Source organism: Zootoca vivipara, chromosome 3 (genome assembly GCF_963506605.1).
Source record: "Zootoca vivipara chromosome 3, rZooViv1.1, whole genome shotgun sequence".
In the NCBI taxonomy this organism is placed as follows: domain Eukaryota; kingdom Metazoa; phylum Chordata; class Lepidosauria; order Squamata; family Lacertidae; genus Zootoca; species Zootoca vivipara.
The window spans coordinates 93,550,130-93,569,717 of record NC_083278.1 but is presented as its reverse complement, the minus strand read 5'-3'; the positions used below and the strand labels follow the sequence as shown (position 1 = coordinate 93,569,717).

Sequence of the window (19,588 nt, the reverse complement as noted above, 5' to 3'; positions counted from 1 at the left end):
CACTGAGAGGATTCAATGGTGCAGGAGGAAAAGACACCCTCATCACTGCTGCAGAGTAGGTTCAATAGCAAACTATAACCTGTGTTCTGTTCAAACAGGTTGTGCAGGTTTTGAGGAAGCTTCAAAACCTGTGTTACCAGAGAAGATACTGAGATTTTTAAATGTAGTGTACATTATGAGTCATGATCCAGCCTTCTTAAAATATATCTACCCTCATGCTAACAGTTCAAATGAAATTTTAGAGACTACAGTTTTTTTGCTATTTTTTTAATCAAGCAACTCTTGTTTGAAATAAAATATGTAAGGTTGCTTAAAATGAATTTGCAAACAGTTCACATGCATTTGACAATTGCATCTCTCTCCTTTTAGCAAAAGAATTTCTTCAGTAACTCTTGCTGTGTGATCTCCTGAGTTCAACACCCTTTAAAAGACTGATAAAAGCTAAGGCTGCAAAATGAGCTGCAAATTTGTGTTGTGGAATAATATTCCTTTGGGAATAAATAAAAAAATCCCTTTAGAAACTATAATACTGCATTTTCCCCTTTTTATAATCAAGAGCAAAGGGTATTTCCCACCAAACTGCATTAAGTGTTTTCAACCACAGATTGCATACAATTCCCCCGTCAAACAGAGTTTCTGTTTAGACTATTAAATGTCATCATAAGTGTAGACAAGTATATAGAAACCGAGAGAGCTGCTATATGCTCAGCAGTTCAGTATTTCGTACTTTAAAATTTTGTAGTGATTCTACACTTTTTGGAAGAATTTAAGGTGTCTCCAAAATTATACATATACATATGCATATACATATACATAGAGATATCCCAAAATATCCCAAATATTTTATATTCTGGAGGTCCTTAATATCAGCCCCCCCCACCAGAATTTCAGTTGCTGTGATTCACACATGACTCATTTTACACCAGAGTAATAAATATATGACCTATGTAACATGCTATGCAAACATAATTTTTCTTTATTTCTACTTAAATTCTTTTAACAGTCCTGTAAAGTAGATAATCACCCTTCTATTACAGCTAGGAGCCAAGAGTAAGATTACAGTTTGCTTACATGCTACAGTTAATTGTTCTTAAGTAACACGCTTAAAATGGTGCAATGGTAATTTTCAGTGGGTTAAACACTCCTACCTAGACTACAGTTCCACTCCCGATTGCCACTCGCTCCCCACCACCACTGCCGACTACTTATGGCCACTTCTGAGGATTGAATTTTAAAGGTTGCATCCAATGAAGTCATCTAATTCATGCAAGGACTTCCATTTCTTTAATGGGCCCCCAAATCTGTGATATAATAATAATAATAATAATAAATTTTTATTTATACCCCGCCCTCCCCAGTCAAAAACCGGGCTCAGGGCGGCTGACACCAACAGAACCACAATAAAACATAAAAACAATTAATTAAAATACAGATTAAAATACAGTATTAAAATTTAAAGTGCAGCCTCATTTCAAGTAGGCCATAAGTGGCTGACACCAACAGAACCACAATAAAACATAAAAACAATTAGTTAAAATACAGATTAAAATACAGTATTAAAATTTAAAGTGCAGCCTCATTTCAAGTAGGCCATAAATCCAAGCCATGAGGGAGAAAAACACAGGGGTCAGGCTGAGTCTAACCCAAAGGCCAGGCGGAACAGCTCTGTCTTGCAGGCCCTGCGGAAAGATGACAAATCCCGCAGGGCCCTGGTCTCCTGGGAAAGAGCGTTCCACCAGGTTGGGGCCAGTACTGAAAAGGCCCTGGCTCTAGTAGAGGCCAATCTAGCCATCTTATGACTCGGGATCTCCAGAATATTATTGTTTGTGGACCTTAAGGTCCTCCGCGGGGCATACCAGGAGAGGCGGTCCCGTAGGTACGAGGGTCCCAAGTCGCATAGGGCTTTAAAGGTCAAAACCAGCACCTTAAACCTGATCCTGTACTCCACCGGGAGCCAGTGCAGCTGGTAAAGCACTGGATGAATGTGATCCCGCGGCCGGGACCCTGTAAGGAGCCTCGCCGCGGCATTCTGCACCCGCTGGAGTTTCTGGGTCAGCTTTAAGGGCAACCCTGCGTAGAGCGAGTTACAATAGTCAAGCCTGGAGGTGATCGTCGCATGGATCACTGTGGCCAGATCGGGGCGAGAGAGGTAAGGGACCAACTGCTTGATGCGGCGGAGATGGAAAAATGCCACCTTTGCTGTGGATGCAACCTGCGCCTCCATGGAAAGGGAGGCGTCAAAGGTTACACCCAAACTCTTGACAGAAGGCGCTGGTACCAATTGAGCCCCTGCAAAAGATGGGAGTTGGCCCCCCAACCCCATGTCGCCCCGACCTAGCCAGAGGACCTCTGTCTTCGAAGGATTTAACTTCAGTCGGCTCCCACGTAGCCATCCAGCCACAGCTTCCAAGCACCTGGTGAGTGTGTCCGGGGCCGAGGCAGGGCAGCCGTCCATCAACAGATAGATCTGGGTGTCATCAGCATATTGATGACAACCCAGCCCAAAACTCCGGACAATCTGGGCAAGGGGGCGCATAAAGATATTAAAAAGCATTGGGGAAAGGATTGCGCCTTGCGGGACTCCACACACCAAGGGGTGCCGCGGCGACAACTCCCTCCCTAGCGCCACTCTCTGTCCCCGACCTGAGATGAAGGAACGCAGCCATTGTTGGACTGTGCCCTGAATCCCCACGTCGGCAAGGCGGTGGTCTAAAAGGTCATGATCGACCATATCGAAGGCTGCTGACAGGTCTAAAAGAATCAGCAGTCCCGACCCACCTCGATCCAGCTGTCTACGGAGATCATCTGTTAAGGCTACCAGAGCTGTCTCGGTCCCATGACCAGGGCGAAAGCCGGACTGAAATGGATCTAGAGCCGATGTTTCATCCAGAAACCTACCAAGCTGTTCAGCAACCACTCTCTCAATTATCTTACCCAGGTACGGAAGATTCGAAACCGGGCGATAATTGGATAGATCTAAAGGATCTAGAGATGTTTTCTTTAAGAGTGGACGCACCACTGCCTCCTTCAACTCCTCTGGGAAAGTCCCTGTGCCCAGGGACAAGTTGATGATCTCACCCAGGGGGGCCCGTACCTCATCTGGACACGCTCTAATCAGCCAAGACGGGCACGGGTCCAGGGAGCAAGTGGTGGGCCTTCCAGCCCGGAGGAATCTGTCTACATCGGCAGGGAGTATCTGATCGAATTGGTCCAATACTGAACTCGAAGACAGTCGAGGGGCCTCCAGTTCCGTTATTGTATCCAAATTGGCAGGGAGGTCACGGCGGAGTGTCAAGACTTTCTCCGCAAAAAAGCTCGCAAATGCCTCACAGCTATGGGTCAAATTCGTATTTAAATTTGGCTGTTCCTCTAGGGTTGTTAAAGACCTGATTATTCTAAAAAGTTGTGCTGGGCGAGAGCTAGCGGATGCAATGGAAGCTGAGAAGTAGGACTTTTTTGCAGCTTTCACCGCCATCTCATAGGCTTTCATAAGTTTCCTGTAAGATGTTCTTGAGGCTCCGTCGTGAGCACGCCGCCATACTCGCTCTAGCCGTCTAAGGTCCCGCTTCATTTTCCGAAGCTCCTCAGTAAACCAAGGGGCCCGGTTTCGGCGGGGTCGCAGAGGGCGCTTAGGTGCGATCTCATCGATGGCCGCCAAGAGCCGGTTGTTCCAGTTCTCGACCAGCTCTTCTAATGAGCCGCCAGGGGGAGCAGGGTCCCGCAAGGCCTGACGGAATCCGTCAGGATCCATCAGCCTATGCGGGCGAGCCCAAATAGGCTCGCCACCCAAGCAGGGGAGGGGCGGGAAGTCAATCCTGGCTTTCAGAGCGTAGTGATCAGACCATGGCACTTCCACAGTTGGGGACATGATCACGTCTATACCCGCACCAAAGATCAAATCCAGCGTGTGGCCTGCTTGATGTGTGGGACCCAAAACAAACTGGGAGAGCCCTAGTGTCGCCATGGAAGACACCAGATCCGGAACCCGTGAGGAGGGGGTGGCATCTGCATGGACGTTGAAGTCCCCCAAAACCAGTAGGTTAGGGAACTCCAAGGCCCAGCCTGCCACCACCTCCAGCAGGTCCGACAGGGTGGCTGCTGGTGCGCTAGGTGGTCGGTACACCAGCCAGACAGCCAAGCCCCCCTTGGTGCCCCACACTAGGCCAACACATTCAATGCCGGTGATTGATGGTGATGGCAGAGCCCTGAAAGAGCAATCCTCCCGGATTAACAGCGCTACCCCTCCCCCCCGACCCACAGTCCGCGACTGGTGGAGGACGGAGAAGCCCGGGGGTGTTATTTCATGCAGGGCAACTACTTCGCCCTCACGCACCCAGGTCTCAGTCACGCAAGCCAGGTCGACCTCCAGTGAGATGAAAAAGTCTCTCATAGTGGCGGTTTTATTGCCTATAGACCTGGCATTGCACAACACCAGTGACGGAGGTGGGTAATCCCTGCTCGCCCTACCCTCGTCCCTCGGGATGGGGCGAAGATTGGAAGGGATTCGAGCATCACCACATCTCAAAACCCTTCGCCTGTAAAATCTACCCCCACCGCCATACCTCCCTCGCCCTTCCATGGTGGTGATCCCAAACCCCATGTTGGCCTCATCTATAAAGGACTGGTATCCCCTCACTAACCAGTCATCCCTGGGCCAGGTCTCTTGGGTCGGAGGGGTATAATGATGGAGTATGGAATCAGCTGGACAAACATCCCCACTAGGTATGGCCCATCCCGCAGCACCCCATGTAAGGAGGGCGGCCCCACAATGGCCCACTAGCTGTCAATCCCTTTCTTGCTCATGGGATGACCGAGGGGCTGCTAACTCTTTCTGGGCCTTTGGGAATATTAAAGAAGCATGTGCTGTAAAATGGGGATCATTCGCCAACAGAGAGCCAGCTTCCTGCTGAGGAACTCCATCTGTCCTATCTTGCCAAAGATGGAATGGGGAGGAACGGTTGTCTTCGTGGGTTTTGGGAGTATTAAGCAAAGGACCAGCCTGAGTATTTTGGATCAAGAGTCTATCAGCAACCTGAAGTTCTTTGGGAGTTGTTAACATGGAGTTATCATGGTCGCCAGGCTCTTCCTCTTCATTGCTATCACTTAGGAAGAGATCCGAGTGTTGGACCGATGTCCTTCCTTGGGATGGAAAGTTGTTGGGCATATTTAAATATTGTGTTCCAGGCTGTAGTGTCCTTATACTTTGAATTGAAATCTCCGATTTTATGCTTAATAATCTTCTCTTCAGTTCTTGTATTTCTGAGCTCACGACTTTCTCTTCCTCTTTCGTATTTATGATGTCTCTATTGTTTAGTTTGATTTCCCTTCTCAGCATTTGTTTTGATTCTCTGTCAGGGACCAACTGTCTCACTACTTCATCTTTGAAAACCCTTACCGGGTGGAGAAAGTAAGACCGCCATAAGATGTTTTTCATCTCCATAAGTCGGGATGGGAATGCCGGTTTACTAAAGGTCATAAGTAAACGTGTGGCATTTCTTGTGTTAGGCAAGAAGTGGAAGTTTTCCAGGTCTACTTTTTTATAATGGCAGTTCAAAAGCTGGGATAAGGATGTTGTAATTGACCTGCGATTCGTCCACCTGTACACATTGCGATGAATCTCAAGCATAATCTGGTTCTTTTGGAGAACTTGGCAGGACCTTATTTGGTCCGTGACTTGTATTGGCAAATCGTTAACATAGCTATGCCTGGGCTTTGTAAAGGGAGGGCAGATATTCAATTTCTCCTCTATATTAACTATTTTTGTGAGAATTTCATTCAGTCTTTGGAGAACTAAGACCATAGTTTCTGCAGACATCATGCAAATTTCTTGGTAAGGGTGCATGTCTGGAATCTGCTGGCAATTAGCTCTTTTGCTGTTTTGTTCCAAAGACATGGGTGGGTCAGCGTTTGGAGTAAGGGGAGTCTCTCCTCCTCCTATCCTCTGGATTGAATCATCTCCAACCCTCCTTGAGAGGAGAGGAGTCAGGTCATCTCTTTCCCTTGGAGAAAAGAGTGGGGGGGATCTCCCGACATCATTACTCACAGTTTGCTCTCTTTCAGGGTTAGGAGTAATGGTATTCGCTTTCGACCGCTTCTCAGCTTTAGAGGATTTATGAGTCCCAATTATGCTGTTTTGGTTCTTCTTGCTTCGTTTTTTCCTTCTAACAGGCATTCTAAGGAATTAGCAAAGTTCTGTCGAGTCAAAACCAGGTCTTTTAACAGGTGGAGGAAAAACAGCCAGTGAATAAAGACGAAACTGCAAGTTAATCGCCAGGGCTGCAATCAATCTTCACTCGGCGTTCAGTGATTACGCTAAGTCGAGTTGAGCCATAAAACCATAAAATAAAACCACAAAACTAAAAACAAAAGGAGACAAACTGATATAGTTCCCGCCAATCTCTGATCCTTCTTAAAACAAAAACAAAAACCCTCTGGAGCTATCTAGCACTCCACAATCAGTCTCATGGCCAGGTACACTTCTTGAAAAGCCCATTGGTGGGTGTCAATGTGTTATGCCCCAAGCATTTCAGGAAGTGTGGGGACTGATGCAATAATGCTGTAAAAAATGCTTCTCTTAACACCAAACCTCCTTAGCAGGCTGTTTCTTTTCACTCCTGTATTTGAATGACTGGGAGGAAAAAAGGCTGGAAATACCAGCCCAGTGCTGTGGGGATGATTAGGGAGGGAGGAGAGGACACGTGACCACACAAAAGGCACCCCCCCATTTGATGTGGGGAGTGGTCATTAATCATATCCTTCCCAACTTGTGCTAACAAGTTCCATATTCTAGCAGTGTTCCAAACATCCCCCTTTTTAAATTACGCAGCGATCAGCTTGTTGCTAACTCATCTGAGTCTTTCTATTAAAGATTCCTTCCTGGTAAAATCCCTTCTAATCCCTCTTAAAAAGAAACATGAGAATCTGATTAACGTTAATATAAAAGTAGTTTACTCACAGATTCATTCAGGTTCACAGACCTATCCCTGAAGGCAGGCTTAGGTTACATACTGTAACTAGAACTACTCCATAAATAAGTTAGTCCCAAGTGACCGCGACTAAGCAGTCACTTCTCCAAACACACAGCAACATAGAAAATGGAGAACACACACTGATCAGAACATGGAAGCCATGTGCTCCTCCATGCTAGTACAACAGAACACACCCTCTTCAAGTCACATGTAGTGGAAGTCTGTCCCAGCTCAGGAAGAAACAGGAAGTCTTCTCCTGAGTAGTACAAAGCATCCCCTAACATGTCCACTGTAGGAATGTTGTATTCATAGCTGTCAAGTTCCGGATTGAAAAATCCGGGACCAGCAGTGGCGTGGCACCGGAAGTCGCTTCTACGCTACTTCCGGACATGTGTAGAAGTGACTTCTGGCGCTGCAGACATTTTCGAAATGGGCAGAGCGGCGCCAGAAGTCGCTTCTACGCACTTCCGGACACACGTAGAAGTGACTTCTGGCACCGCGGCCATTTTGGAAATGGGCAGAGCAGCACCAGAAACATGGCCGCCAGCAGGAGTTGCTTTCCGGGGGATTTACGGGAGATAAATCCATTCGGGAGACCAGTGGGAAATGGTAAGAAAATACGGGGGTCTCCCGGGCAAAATGGGGTACTTGGCAGCTATGGTTGTACTTGACTGCAGTTTTACATCCCACAACTGCTAGTAGGTCTGTTCACATATTTATTGATGATGATGACAATATTGAAATTCTTACCCACCCTTCAACATAAAGTCCCAGGGAAAGTTGCCCCAAGATTAAAACATAGAAGGCAAATCAGTTAAAACAATTCACAATCAGAATATGGTGGGTCAACACATAGTATCAAGGGCCAGAATTACTTAGAGGGCCAATATCTTCTCCCCAAGTTAAACTGGACCCCTATCCTTGGCTGGGCAATGGCTCTCACCACCACCACATGACTGTTTTCAATGCTGGGTAAAGACAAGACTACAGTAGGGGCTAATCAGAATAGAGAGCTTCTCTGAACTTCATTTAACAAGCTGATAGACTTGTTTGGCGGTCCTCTTGCTCTCAAGCTTGGGAGCTGCTCTGATCTGTGCCCTGGGGATTCTGTACACAGGGATTGCACAGCTTACTATAGGCTTAGACATTAGACTTGGGATGATTTTTCACACTTCTCAGTTGTGTGGGGTTTTTGTCCAGGACATGGACAAAAAGCATGGAGAATTTTCCCATGTGACTTGCTTTACCGTTTGACGAGCATATGTCCTCACCAAACACACATAATTTTGAAATTTCTTTTTAAAAAATGTCCAGTAGCACCTTAAAGGTAAAGGTGAAGGGACCCCTGACCATTAGGTCCAGTCGCAGACGACTCTGGGGTTGTGGCGCTCATCTCACTTTATTGGCCGAGGGAGCCGGCATACAGCTTCCAGGTCATGTGGCCAGCATGCCCAAGCCGCTTCTGACGAACCGGAGCAGCGCATGGAAACACCATTTACCTTCCCACCGGAGTGGTACCAATTTATCTACTAGCACTTTGACATGCTTTCGAACTGCTAGGTTGGCAGGAGCAGGGACCAAGCAACAGGAGCTCACCCCATCGCGGGGATTCGAACCACCAACTTTCTGATCAGCAAGCCCTAGGCTCTGTGATTTAACCCACAGCACCACCCACGTGGGTTATAAGCTTTCGTGCATGCACACAGAAGCTTATACCCAGAACAAACTTAGTTGGTCTCTAAGGTGCTGCTGAACAATTTTTAAATTTATTTCAACTGCGTCAGACCAACACGGCTACCTACCTGAATCTATAATTTTGAAAAGACAGCTTTAAGAAGTCAACTCTACTCTGCAATGAACACTCACCTCCCAGCTTCAGAGTCAAATCCATAATAGTAGTCCCTGCAGTGGTCACATCTCTTCCCAGCTACAGAAGAATCCTGGCAAATGCACTGGCCAGTGAGACTGTTGCAAACCTCTTCTACTGAACCAGTTGGGTGGCATAAACAGGGAATGCAACCATTAATACCATGCAGAGAAGCATAAAATCCTGATAAAGAGGAAACAATGGTGTGAAAATAAGACCATTGTCATATGAGAAGGAAAAATGATGTAAAACAGCATTATGAGCACTGGATTTTTTTATTTCCTTACCTGGTTTACACACATTGCACCTTCTTCCATGGTGATGAGGCAGACAAACACATTGTCCATTGAGCTGGTCACAAACTGTTCCTGGTCCTGTTCCCAGAGGATCACAGTCACAAATCTCACAGCCAAAAAGGTTCTGAGTAGTGAGATTGTACATTTGAGGCATGCACTGACTGCACCGAAGGCCTGTGACACTAGCTTTGCAAGGACATTGTCCTGTTGATTTGTCACACAGCGAAGAGCCATTTACTGTACCAGCCTTATCACAGTTACAGGGTAGACAGGCTAAGGAATCATTTTGCTGCACTTTGTAGTACCCATCTAAGCAGTCACTACATCGCCTTTCCCCAAAGTTAGGCTTGCAGATACACTGCCCTGTGTTATGATCACACGCTGTACCAAAAACAGATCCTGCCATTTGACAGTCACAAGGCTTACATCCAAAAGCATCCAGCCCGTAAAAACCATCAATGCAAGCATCACAATGAAGTCCTTTGATATTTTCTTTACAATTGCATTGACCAGTAGAAGGATTGCAGAAATTGTTCACAGACCCATGGATATTACACTGGCAAGGTTCACAACCATCATTCTTTAAAGTATGAAGAAGTTTATATCCAAAGTTGCAGTGATCACATCTTAAACCTGAAGAAAGAAAGATCATCATTCATCATTATAAATCAAATAAGGAAATTGAGCGGGGGGTGGAAGGGATATAAACTTGGCATTGCTGAAGTTCCACTTTAGGAATCCTTGAAATGGAAGACACTAATAGGACATCTAGGCCAATTCCAATTCCAAACCAGCACTATCTTATAACTCTGACCAGCTATGGGACTCAAACAGCAACACACCATATGTAGAAGAACCACAGAAAGTTGCCTGAAGAACAAATTCAAGCCAATTCAGGAAAGGAACCCATCTCAAATACTTTTAACAGTCTAGAACAGAGAGTCAACAGCCAACAGGATCTAGGGGGAATTCCCTCCTGACCCAGAATATAGCTTGGCCAAGAACCAAATACAGTTCAAAGGATAGGCACAACGGGACTTCCGCTTGAGGCGCCACGGAAGATGGTTGAAAATCCCATCACTCCGACTCTCACGTGGTAATTAGAGGCTGAGATGGGAATAATCAGCCTCCCAAAATCTTCCTGGGGGGTCAGGGAAGACACAGTCTCATCTGCAGATGCCCAACAACCCAGCCCCAAATTCAGAAGGAAGGAGGAGCTGGGGGACACTGGATGGAAATCCCCCGAGAGAGTCTGGCTCTTCTGGACACTGTCTCCAAGAGCGAATCAAGAACCATTTCTTAAGATGAAAATTTGGATTTAAGTTTTGGACATGCTTTGAGCGTGGAGGGAGGAATTAGTCTGCTAAGCAACCCAGCCACTGAGGTACCAAAAAAGACTGAGTGGAAGAAGGCTTAACATCTGAGTTGGTATGATGGAATGGAACCGAAAGGGGGGGGGGGCAAGCCTCGCTTATTATTGTATTTTGCTTCATTATATTACTTGGCAAAAAAAAAAACCCAGAAGAACCATTTACAATATCTATAATATCTATAACAAGGGAGACTGGAAAGTTTGGTATTCGTTGACATAATATGGCTTTAAACTGTGTGGAAATGAAAATATTACATAATTAAGGCTTTTGATCGTTGATTTGCTTGAAAGAGGATAAAAGATTCTCCAGACAGAAGCAGAATCTCATTAGCCATTGGAGTCTTGTTAAAAAAAACCTTGGACGGTTTCCTGGAATCTTTTGTGGGAGTGGTGTCGCAGTTTTAATTTGGAAATCCACCATATTGGAAGTCAAGACCGGGCTGCAGAATTATAAATAGTCATAGGGGAAGGTGAGCCTTTAATGTGTCATTATATTTGTAGTTCCAGTTTGATTTGGTAAATCTCCCCTGGAAAGGCTAATGTTTGATGTTTGATGCAACCAGTTTGGGAAAATTACTTAGCAAATGCTTAGACTTGATTTTATCAGAACTATGTGAAGATAGTGGCTGCCAGCAGTGAAAAGACTTTTGGATTGATTCAGCAGAAATACCAGCATGTGAGGAGACATGTGAACTTATGGAAGGGAATCATAGACATAAAATCCACTCAGAAACATATCATTGTTTGTTTTAACTCACTTGTAAGAACAACTCAGAGGATGCGAAAGAATGAAGGATAACAACAGAAAGAAACAGAGGAACCATTGGAAATGATTATGAAATGTGGTAGAACTATGATGATGATCAGAGCCCTCCGAATTTGAAGCATGGGAAGTCCCAATTTTTAAAAAATAATTTGGCAGAATATATGGATTATTTGATATGTTTGTGTATAATTTGGAATATTTAATGTGATTTGATTGGATTGTTAAAGTGGAAAATTTAATTAAAATGATTTTTTTAAAAACCCAAAGGATAGGCACAACTTACACATGAACAATGTCCCATCTTCAGCAAGTACACCTGCAATCAATGATGAATCAACTCTCATATTAGAAACCAATTCAGCTGCGAATGCTAGGCTCAAAGACAGAGCATATGCTCTGTGCAGGCTGGAGGTCTCAGAAAGTAGACTGAAATCATGATTAATGCTGGGTTGTTTTTATATACTGTACATACATACATACATACATACATGTACAGTGGTACCTCTACTTACGAATTTAATGCGTTCCGAACACACATTTTATAAGTCGAAAAAAAATGTAAGTCGAATCCCATAGGAATGCATTGGGAGGAAAAAATTCATAAGTAGAAGCAACCCTATCTAAAAATTCATAAATAGAAAAAATCCTATCTAAACTCCATCCAAGATGGCGGATGCAGCTCCATTCGTAAGTAGAAACATTCGTAAGTAGAGTTATTCATAAGTAGAAGTACCACTGTATAACCAAAACCAGTATATCAAGTCCACATGTTTTCTCCTTCCAAAGACATGACTTTATGCTGCCTCAGGCATGGATTATGAGAGGTTTCTTAAACTTCTATTTTTCATTCAGGAATTGCATTGTTTCTAATGTATAAACTGCACTACCAACAAAAATTAAATCCAGAATATAATTTGAGAAATGCCAACCCACGTTTATGCATCTCTCGCCTTTTTATGTAATGAAAATAAAATGATCACCACCCTGTCATTGTTTAACTGCACCATACAGTAAAATAAAATAAAATGGAAGTCCCATGTTTTAACAAGTTCATTCTTTTTCAAAAAAAAGTTACATAAAAATACAAATATATATATTTAGAATCTCCTATGTAGAAAAAGCATCTCCCCAAACGGTGGGAAATACATTATATATGGATAAAAACTGGAGAACTCCAACAGACGGCAAGTTCCTTTAGCAGTGATGAATGGCTCACCTAAGGCATATCATTTAATTTCAATAAGGAAAATAAAAAAGGACCACTATTGCCGCAAATTTTAAAAATAACTGTATTGTTAACAAGAATTATGACTCATTTTGAACTATTAAAATGGGTCTACATGGATTCATATCATATCAGTTTTAAAAATATGCACCGTGCTTATTTGAATATGCCATACATATTCCTGACAGGTAATCTATTCCTAACGATACTGAGAAAGGCCTACAGGGCATCACATTCAATGTTAACAAGTACAGGGGAGTTAGCACGCTTGGCATTTAATTCACATTCTTCTCCCTTTTTTATTCTAGATGAATGACCTACTTTAATAAAATTATTGGTGCTAATGTATTTTACCAGTGATAGGATCATTAGTAAGATTTAACAGTTGTGCTAACTCTAACAGCTCATGCTCCATAACATTGCAGCACTTACTTACATTTTCTGTTATCAAGCTTGTTTAAACAGGCACAATGACAATGGACTCTAAGGTTACTAGTATATCCAATTGTTGTTGTTTTTGAAAGTCAGCACATATATTTAAATAGCTGCACATGCTGAATACATAGTATTTCAGTATCGCTATTTTGTTCAGTAGTAAAATGGCACCCCAGTTCTCATTATATGGGTAGTTGGGAGGCGCTATTATATAGTATATACAGATGGTGCAAGTATGAGGTTTCACCTTCTAGTAAGTAAATAAGAAATCCCCACTTGTCCAAGAGCTTTGGATCAGTCTTCCCTGATGAAGGAATAAAATGTACATAGCTAAATCAGAATACAACGAAAATGCCTCTGCTAGAACCCATCTTCACTCCTGTTAATAATGTGTGCATGTCTACAGTCTGAAGTGGATGGAAATGGAAAGAAAATAAAAACTATTTTCCAGAGCTTTTCTTCCAGAATGAGTTAAACACTTCCAACATTTTCAAGTAGTATTGCTCTGTAGCTGACTCATGCTGCTGCAATCAAATACTCAGCTCACAAGTAGTACTAACAATAACTTTTCTGTGGCTTTTGGTTGGGCTATTCAATACTACACTTTAAGACATCTAGGAAGCAACATTATACCAAATCAGACCACAGGTCCATCTACACAGTAGCAAACTGACAACAGCTCTCCAACGATTCAGAAAGGCGCTTTCCTCAGCCCTACCTGGAGATGCCAATGTTTATTTTAATCTAAGACTTTCTACATGCAAATCATGAGGTTTAGCACTGGTTTCCCTGACCAGCTGACTATGACCAAAAAGTTTCAAATGTTTCAGATTGCCAAACACTTTCATGTGTTCCTGAAACAAGAGCGTAATCTGGGAGTCTGCCTGAGTACAGATCTTGCAACATGGTGGCAAGGTCCAGTATAGCCTCTAATTCCTGTTATTTCAAATTCCTCCAGGATTAGATAGTAGTGACGGTGCTTATCTGACCTCTTGGCAAGGGAGCAGCTGCTGCTTACCAAGAGTACGAGTGGGAGGACCAAGGTGGTGGTGAGGTTTGGTGCAAACACACTGGCAGGAGCACCATAATGGCTCTATCTATGCAGCACTAAAACCCCTGCCACTTTACTCTCTACTCTCTCCTTCCCAGTAAGAAACAGTGCCCCTGCTGCCAGGAGGTCAGGTAACTGCTGCCGGCTCACCTTGCCATCACTACTAGATTCCTCCATCTTCTGCATCAAGCAAAAGTAACCAATGAATATTTGAAAATATTCAGTCAGAGACATACAGATTAAGGAATAAATTAGCACACAAAGTGTATGGTGCTCAAAGTGCGCATATCAAATCAGTAGCAGTGAGTAGACAAACTTAACGTCTCCCATCATTTTCAGTGATATATTATTTCCTGAGAAACAGGATATAATTTTAAAATAATTTTACCTAATATGAGATCACCATGTGAATAACAAAATAAGTTTGAACTGCTCAATGGTATTATGAAGTGTGACTGAACATCCAACTATATCACTACTCCCTAATTACATGACAGAGATGCTTAGTTTTCTGAATCTTTCCCCTATCACTGTGGGTGTCTTTTGTCTTGTGCTAACAAAGTTGTAGATGATGTACCTGTTCTTAAAATGATAAAGGAAGATTAGAGTCTACAAGAAAGTATTGCATATATTTCACATCCCCCCCCCAAAAAATTCTCAAACTCTACCCAACCCTGGATTCCAGGAAATTTTACATCTCTCATGTTTGACTAATTATGCCATAGTACTCAGTGACACCAATAAATGTCTGAAAATAGCTAAAAGCATTGTATGTTATCCAGACATATACTCAGCAGAGCTCTGCTCCTACTGAAAGAAGTGCATAATTATATTATTATTATTTACTGTATTCCATTTCTATACTGCCCTTCATCCAAGGATCACAGGGCAGTTTACAATATTAAAACACTAATGGAGAGTTGCCCAATGCCCACGTGTTGTTGTCACACTGCAGCTCCTGTCCCTTCTGAAAATCTGATCAGGAGGATTGGGGGACACTTAGCAGCAGCATAAGAGATGGTGTATGGAATAGTAGTGGAAAGAATCAGCAAAAATTGACTTCATTCTCCCTTCTCAGGTGGGAATCTTCTGCTGAATTTTGGTCAGTTCCATGAATGGAAGGTACCATTCATTGGATCCAACACATTCCATGGGAGATCATATGGAATTGTTACTTTCTCTGCACACAGAAAAAAAAAACCAATTGCATGAAAGCTTGTGTGTGTGTGTGTGTGTTGGGGGGGGGTTTAAAGAGTCAAACATGCAACCCACAACCTGCAGCCTAAAGCGGTTAGGTCCAGAATAAGCTTTATCACTTGGTGCTGTTGATTATCCACAAATTGCACAAGTCCCCTGGGAATCAATGAAATTAAAGAGTAGTTAACCATGTTTGCCCATAGGATTTCTCCACAAAATAGGTCTTAATAACGGGAAAGCTTTTTTTACACTTAAACATATTTAGCATCAATACATGGCACAGTTTTTTCTGCAATGAAATGGTGTATAAATAGATACTAAAATACAAAACGTTATTTTAAAACCGCATGTCTGGGGCATGTACAGTTACCACTCAGAGTTCCTTTCATCAAGAAATTTTCCTTGCATAATATTCTCATACATCAACATTTCAAAGTGTATAATATGCCCTGTATATTTTGGGTGTTTGATAGATTTTGTCCTTACATAGATGTGGCTCCCCTCAAATATGCTGGAAGTAATAAATTGCTATAATCAAATCTAATTTCTGGAAAATACCTGTGGGAATAGCAAACAAAAAAGCATGTCTTGTCAAAAAAATGATAAATAACACTGAAGGTAGTAGTTTATTATAATCAACTTGGCATTGAATTACAAAATTAAAATTATGTGGCCCTTGATAACTAACCCTAGCAATGTGTAAGATCTGTAGAATTATGTTGACATTTTGCATTTCATAGGAACAGTTCAAAGAATTATAATGGGGGGGGGGAATGAAAAGATTTATCACAAAGGACCCTGTAGCGCATAATATTTTTGAGGAGAAAAATCCATTTATTTTTGTCTGTTAAGGAAACTGACATAGAAACTACTTTGCTTAAAACTCATTAAGTTTATAGCATCATGCAAAAAGTGCTGTTTTCCTGAAAGAATCATTTGTGCAGTAAGCAAATTATATTATTTCTGTCCTTTATTATTACAAAGTGGTAGGTGCTCCTGTAACTACTAAAACCTACTAAATGTAGAATAACCCAAAGAGCTGATTATACTTTGCTTTGAGCTGTAATTGGGTAGGATAAATAAATAAGCAACTGCATATTATTTTGTCAGTTTTCCATGATTTCTCATGAAAAAGAATATATTTCACCTGATGTGTTTAAAAAAGAAAGAATGAAAAGCTTCGGCGCATGTTTTTTATTTCTAATTTGTAGACAAAGGAAATATATCTGACTGTAGATTATTGCCTTGCACCTACCAATAACATTTTCTTTACACTTGCACTGGCCTGAATTTTGGTGACAGGTAATATCTCCATTGACTGTCCCAGAGGTATTGCAGTTACAGGGGCCGCAGCCATCAGGGTCTGACTGCTGTAGATTGTAGAATCCATCCTGGCACTGATTGCACTGTCTGCCAGACACATGTCTCTTACAATTACACAGGCCTCCAATCTAAAAGGATACAAAAAGAAAAATGTTGAGGAATGATGAACTTATCTTCCCCCACCCCCACCCTGATAAACACTGATTAGCAACATGGGTGGGTTGGCAGGTTGGACAATCTTTAAGTGGGAACAAGGACAAAATAGGCCTCCATAGTTTATTCTGTAGCAGTTAACTCACCATAAAATAAAACTATAGAAACTGTGAGAATAAAAATTCATTAGAATGACTTTAAGGAAGAGCTCACACAGGAGGAGGAGGAGGAGGAGGAGGAGGAGGAGGAGGAGGAGGAGGAAGGGAGCATTGATGAATATGAATTGATCTATTATCAAACATAAACTGGACAGAAAGCATACAAAATCACCACCAAGCACACAGAACCACAAAATACTAAACAGGCTTTCTGCTTTCAAGGAGTGCCAGCTCCAGGTTTTGTTGGACCCTGTTCTGATTTCACTTCTTCACCACTGCCCATTCTCATGTTCTCGCCCTCTAAACCCCACCCACACCACTGGATGGAAGGAAAGAGCAAATCAAGTCAAGGGACTTTAATAAAATTTCTTTTAATAAAAAAAGGCACTGCTTGCATTTGTTAGTGCTTTAATCAGAGGTGGGAAACCTTACGTCCAATGCATCCCTCCAGGCCTCTCTACCTGGCCCATTGAACTCTTCCCAGATGCACCCTCTCTCCCCAGGCCACCCCTCTCACTGACCTTGCTTCACACACCCCTTGGGTGTTTTTAATAGACTAGAGCACATCCTTGAACTATGACAATGCATTTTGTTTGCCTGTTTGGAGGATAGAGGGAAGGGTGTGAGTAGACAGTGATCTACTGTACAAAGGTGAAATTATTATTCTCCCCCGCCCCACTTTATGCTCTTGACTCCAGACCCACCACTGGCATATGGCCCTGGAAGGTTGCCCAGAAGAGACAACAGAAAGGAACAGAGCCAGGTAGTTCAGGGAGATGGCAGTGGTGTGTGCCCAGTGATTCCAGCTCTTTACATGCACACTGTCAAGACACCTTTATTTTAAATGTATTATGCAAAGGTCACTCCCTGTAGTAGTGACAGTGATAACTGTCAACAAAGTTTCAGTTTTGTATGTTTAGGCATTTGCTAAGTTATTTGTTACTTTTATGCTAGCTTTTAATGACATTAGATTATTAAGCTTTATTGACTCTATTTTTATGTGCATTTTGTGAAGAAAGTTTCCTTACAAAGTGGGCTATAAATATGTTAAACAAACAATCAAAAACTATGAAGCAAAAATGAGGCCAGTGAGGGTTTGCTGAAGTATAAATCATGTTAATGCCCAGCTGAATCATCTTACAGCTTCTTATAATATTATGAAGGAAGGCTTGTATAATTGGAGAGGAACACCCCTACTGGGAAGTGAAAATAACGGAGCAGCTTTTTGTTAGTTATGTTCCATGAATGTTGTGCAAGGTGGCAAAAGACTTTTTACAGTGTAGTGACATAATGTATTGGGTGTGGCATTATGAGAAACACCAAGAATATCAGCAGTAAATGAACTCAGGTGCATAGTACCCTGTTTCTCATATTTTAAGACATACCCATAAAATAAGCCATAGCAGGATTTTTAAGCATTCAAGGAATATAAGCCATACCCTGAAAATAAGACATAGTGATAGGCGCAGCAGTAATGTCGACATCCCTTGAAAATAAGCCATAGTGTGTTTTTTTGAGGAAAAAATAAATATAAGGCGTGTCTTATAATATGAGAAACACGGTACATAAACTTGTTGGTATAATCATTTTGCTTTTCCCCAGCAATGCTCTTCTGCTAGGTCACAGCATGAGATACTTTCTAGTAGCAGAAGTACTCCTCTTTGGTTCCAGACCTGAAAAAGGAGGCTTATGACACACAGTCTAACACAAAAAATCCAGTCTGTCCTCAATGAAGAGGTCACCTTACCCACAAGAAAGTCCAGCACAACAAATGATACAGTTAGATATGGGTGGCTAGCTAGCATTAAATATTATCTCTGTACTATATATTTACTTCAGTGCTGTGATATACAGAGGTGCACCTAGTCCCCCTTGCCCCCTTGCCAAAGAGCTGTATGCCTCCAAAGAGGGAGAGGCCATGGACTAGAAACTCAAAAAAGTTTGCTTTTCATCACCTCTCGTCCTCTGCCAGTGACTTCCTGCCTCCTGTGCTCTCTCCACTTGCTGCTTTCCCTTCTGCGTCCTCCCTCCCTCCCTCCCTCCCTCCCTCCCTTTTATCTCCTTTTTCCTCCTTCTGCAACTCTCACCCACTCTATCTGTCTTTCTTCCATCCGAGCCCCACTGGCAACTCCACTCACATTTCTAATACTGCAGCCAGCTGACTGCTGTGATGACCCAGGCCAGCAACTAGATTCCTCCATCAAGGTGCCCAGAGAAGTCTGTGAACATCACTCAGCTGCCCAGAGCAGCAGAGGAGCGGCCCAGGGAGTGTGCAAATGGGTGCCCTTCTCACTATGGCACCGTTCTTTCTCAGATATGGTACATGGCCAAGAACATAGCCTGGATTTTTGCAGGTGGGGCGGGGGGGGGCAGAATCTCAGTTTGCTATGTATTTTTATTGAATTTTATTGATTTAGGGTGGGCTGCTGCCCCTCTGTGCTCCCCCAGGCTACACCCATGTGCATGACAGTACATGAGAGTGCAGTTCCAACAGTGACATTCCACCTCCGAAATGCTCTCTTCTTCAATGCAATCAGCATCTACACTAACTGACTTTTGACACCCAGTAAAAATGCAGCTATTCACCCGAGCATTTGGCTAAAGTGATGCCCCTTATTTGGCTGGAGTTGTTATGAGGTTAGCATATTGTTTGATTTTATATTAAGTTGCATTTTGAAATACTGTTTTATTGTATTTTAATGCTATTCCTTGATCTGGAATTGTGTGATATGTACAGTATAAAATTGAACTCTTTTCTAGATTGTGCCTAAAAAAGA

General features: G+C 42.7%; 1 protein-coding gene across 1 annotated transcript in view; it reads right to left on the bottom strand.

The window, feature by feature from the left end:
• Window positions 1-19,588, bottom strand: part of USH2A (usherin) — a 452,818-nt gene that overhangs the window by 362,664 nt on the left and 70,566 nt on the right. Inside the window, exons 13-15 of the mRNA XM_060273280.1 lie at window positions 16,433-16,628; window positions 9,123-9,764; window positions 8,835-9,018 (exon numbers count right to left, since the gene is read on the bottom strand). Coding sequence (XP_060129263.1) covers window positions 8,835-9,018; window positions 9,123-9,764; window positions 16,433-16,628 — 1,022 coding nt within the window. The remainder of the gene's footprint in view (window positions 1-8,834; window positions 9,019-9,122; window positions 9,765-16,432; window positions 16,629-19,588) is intronic.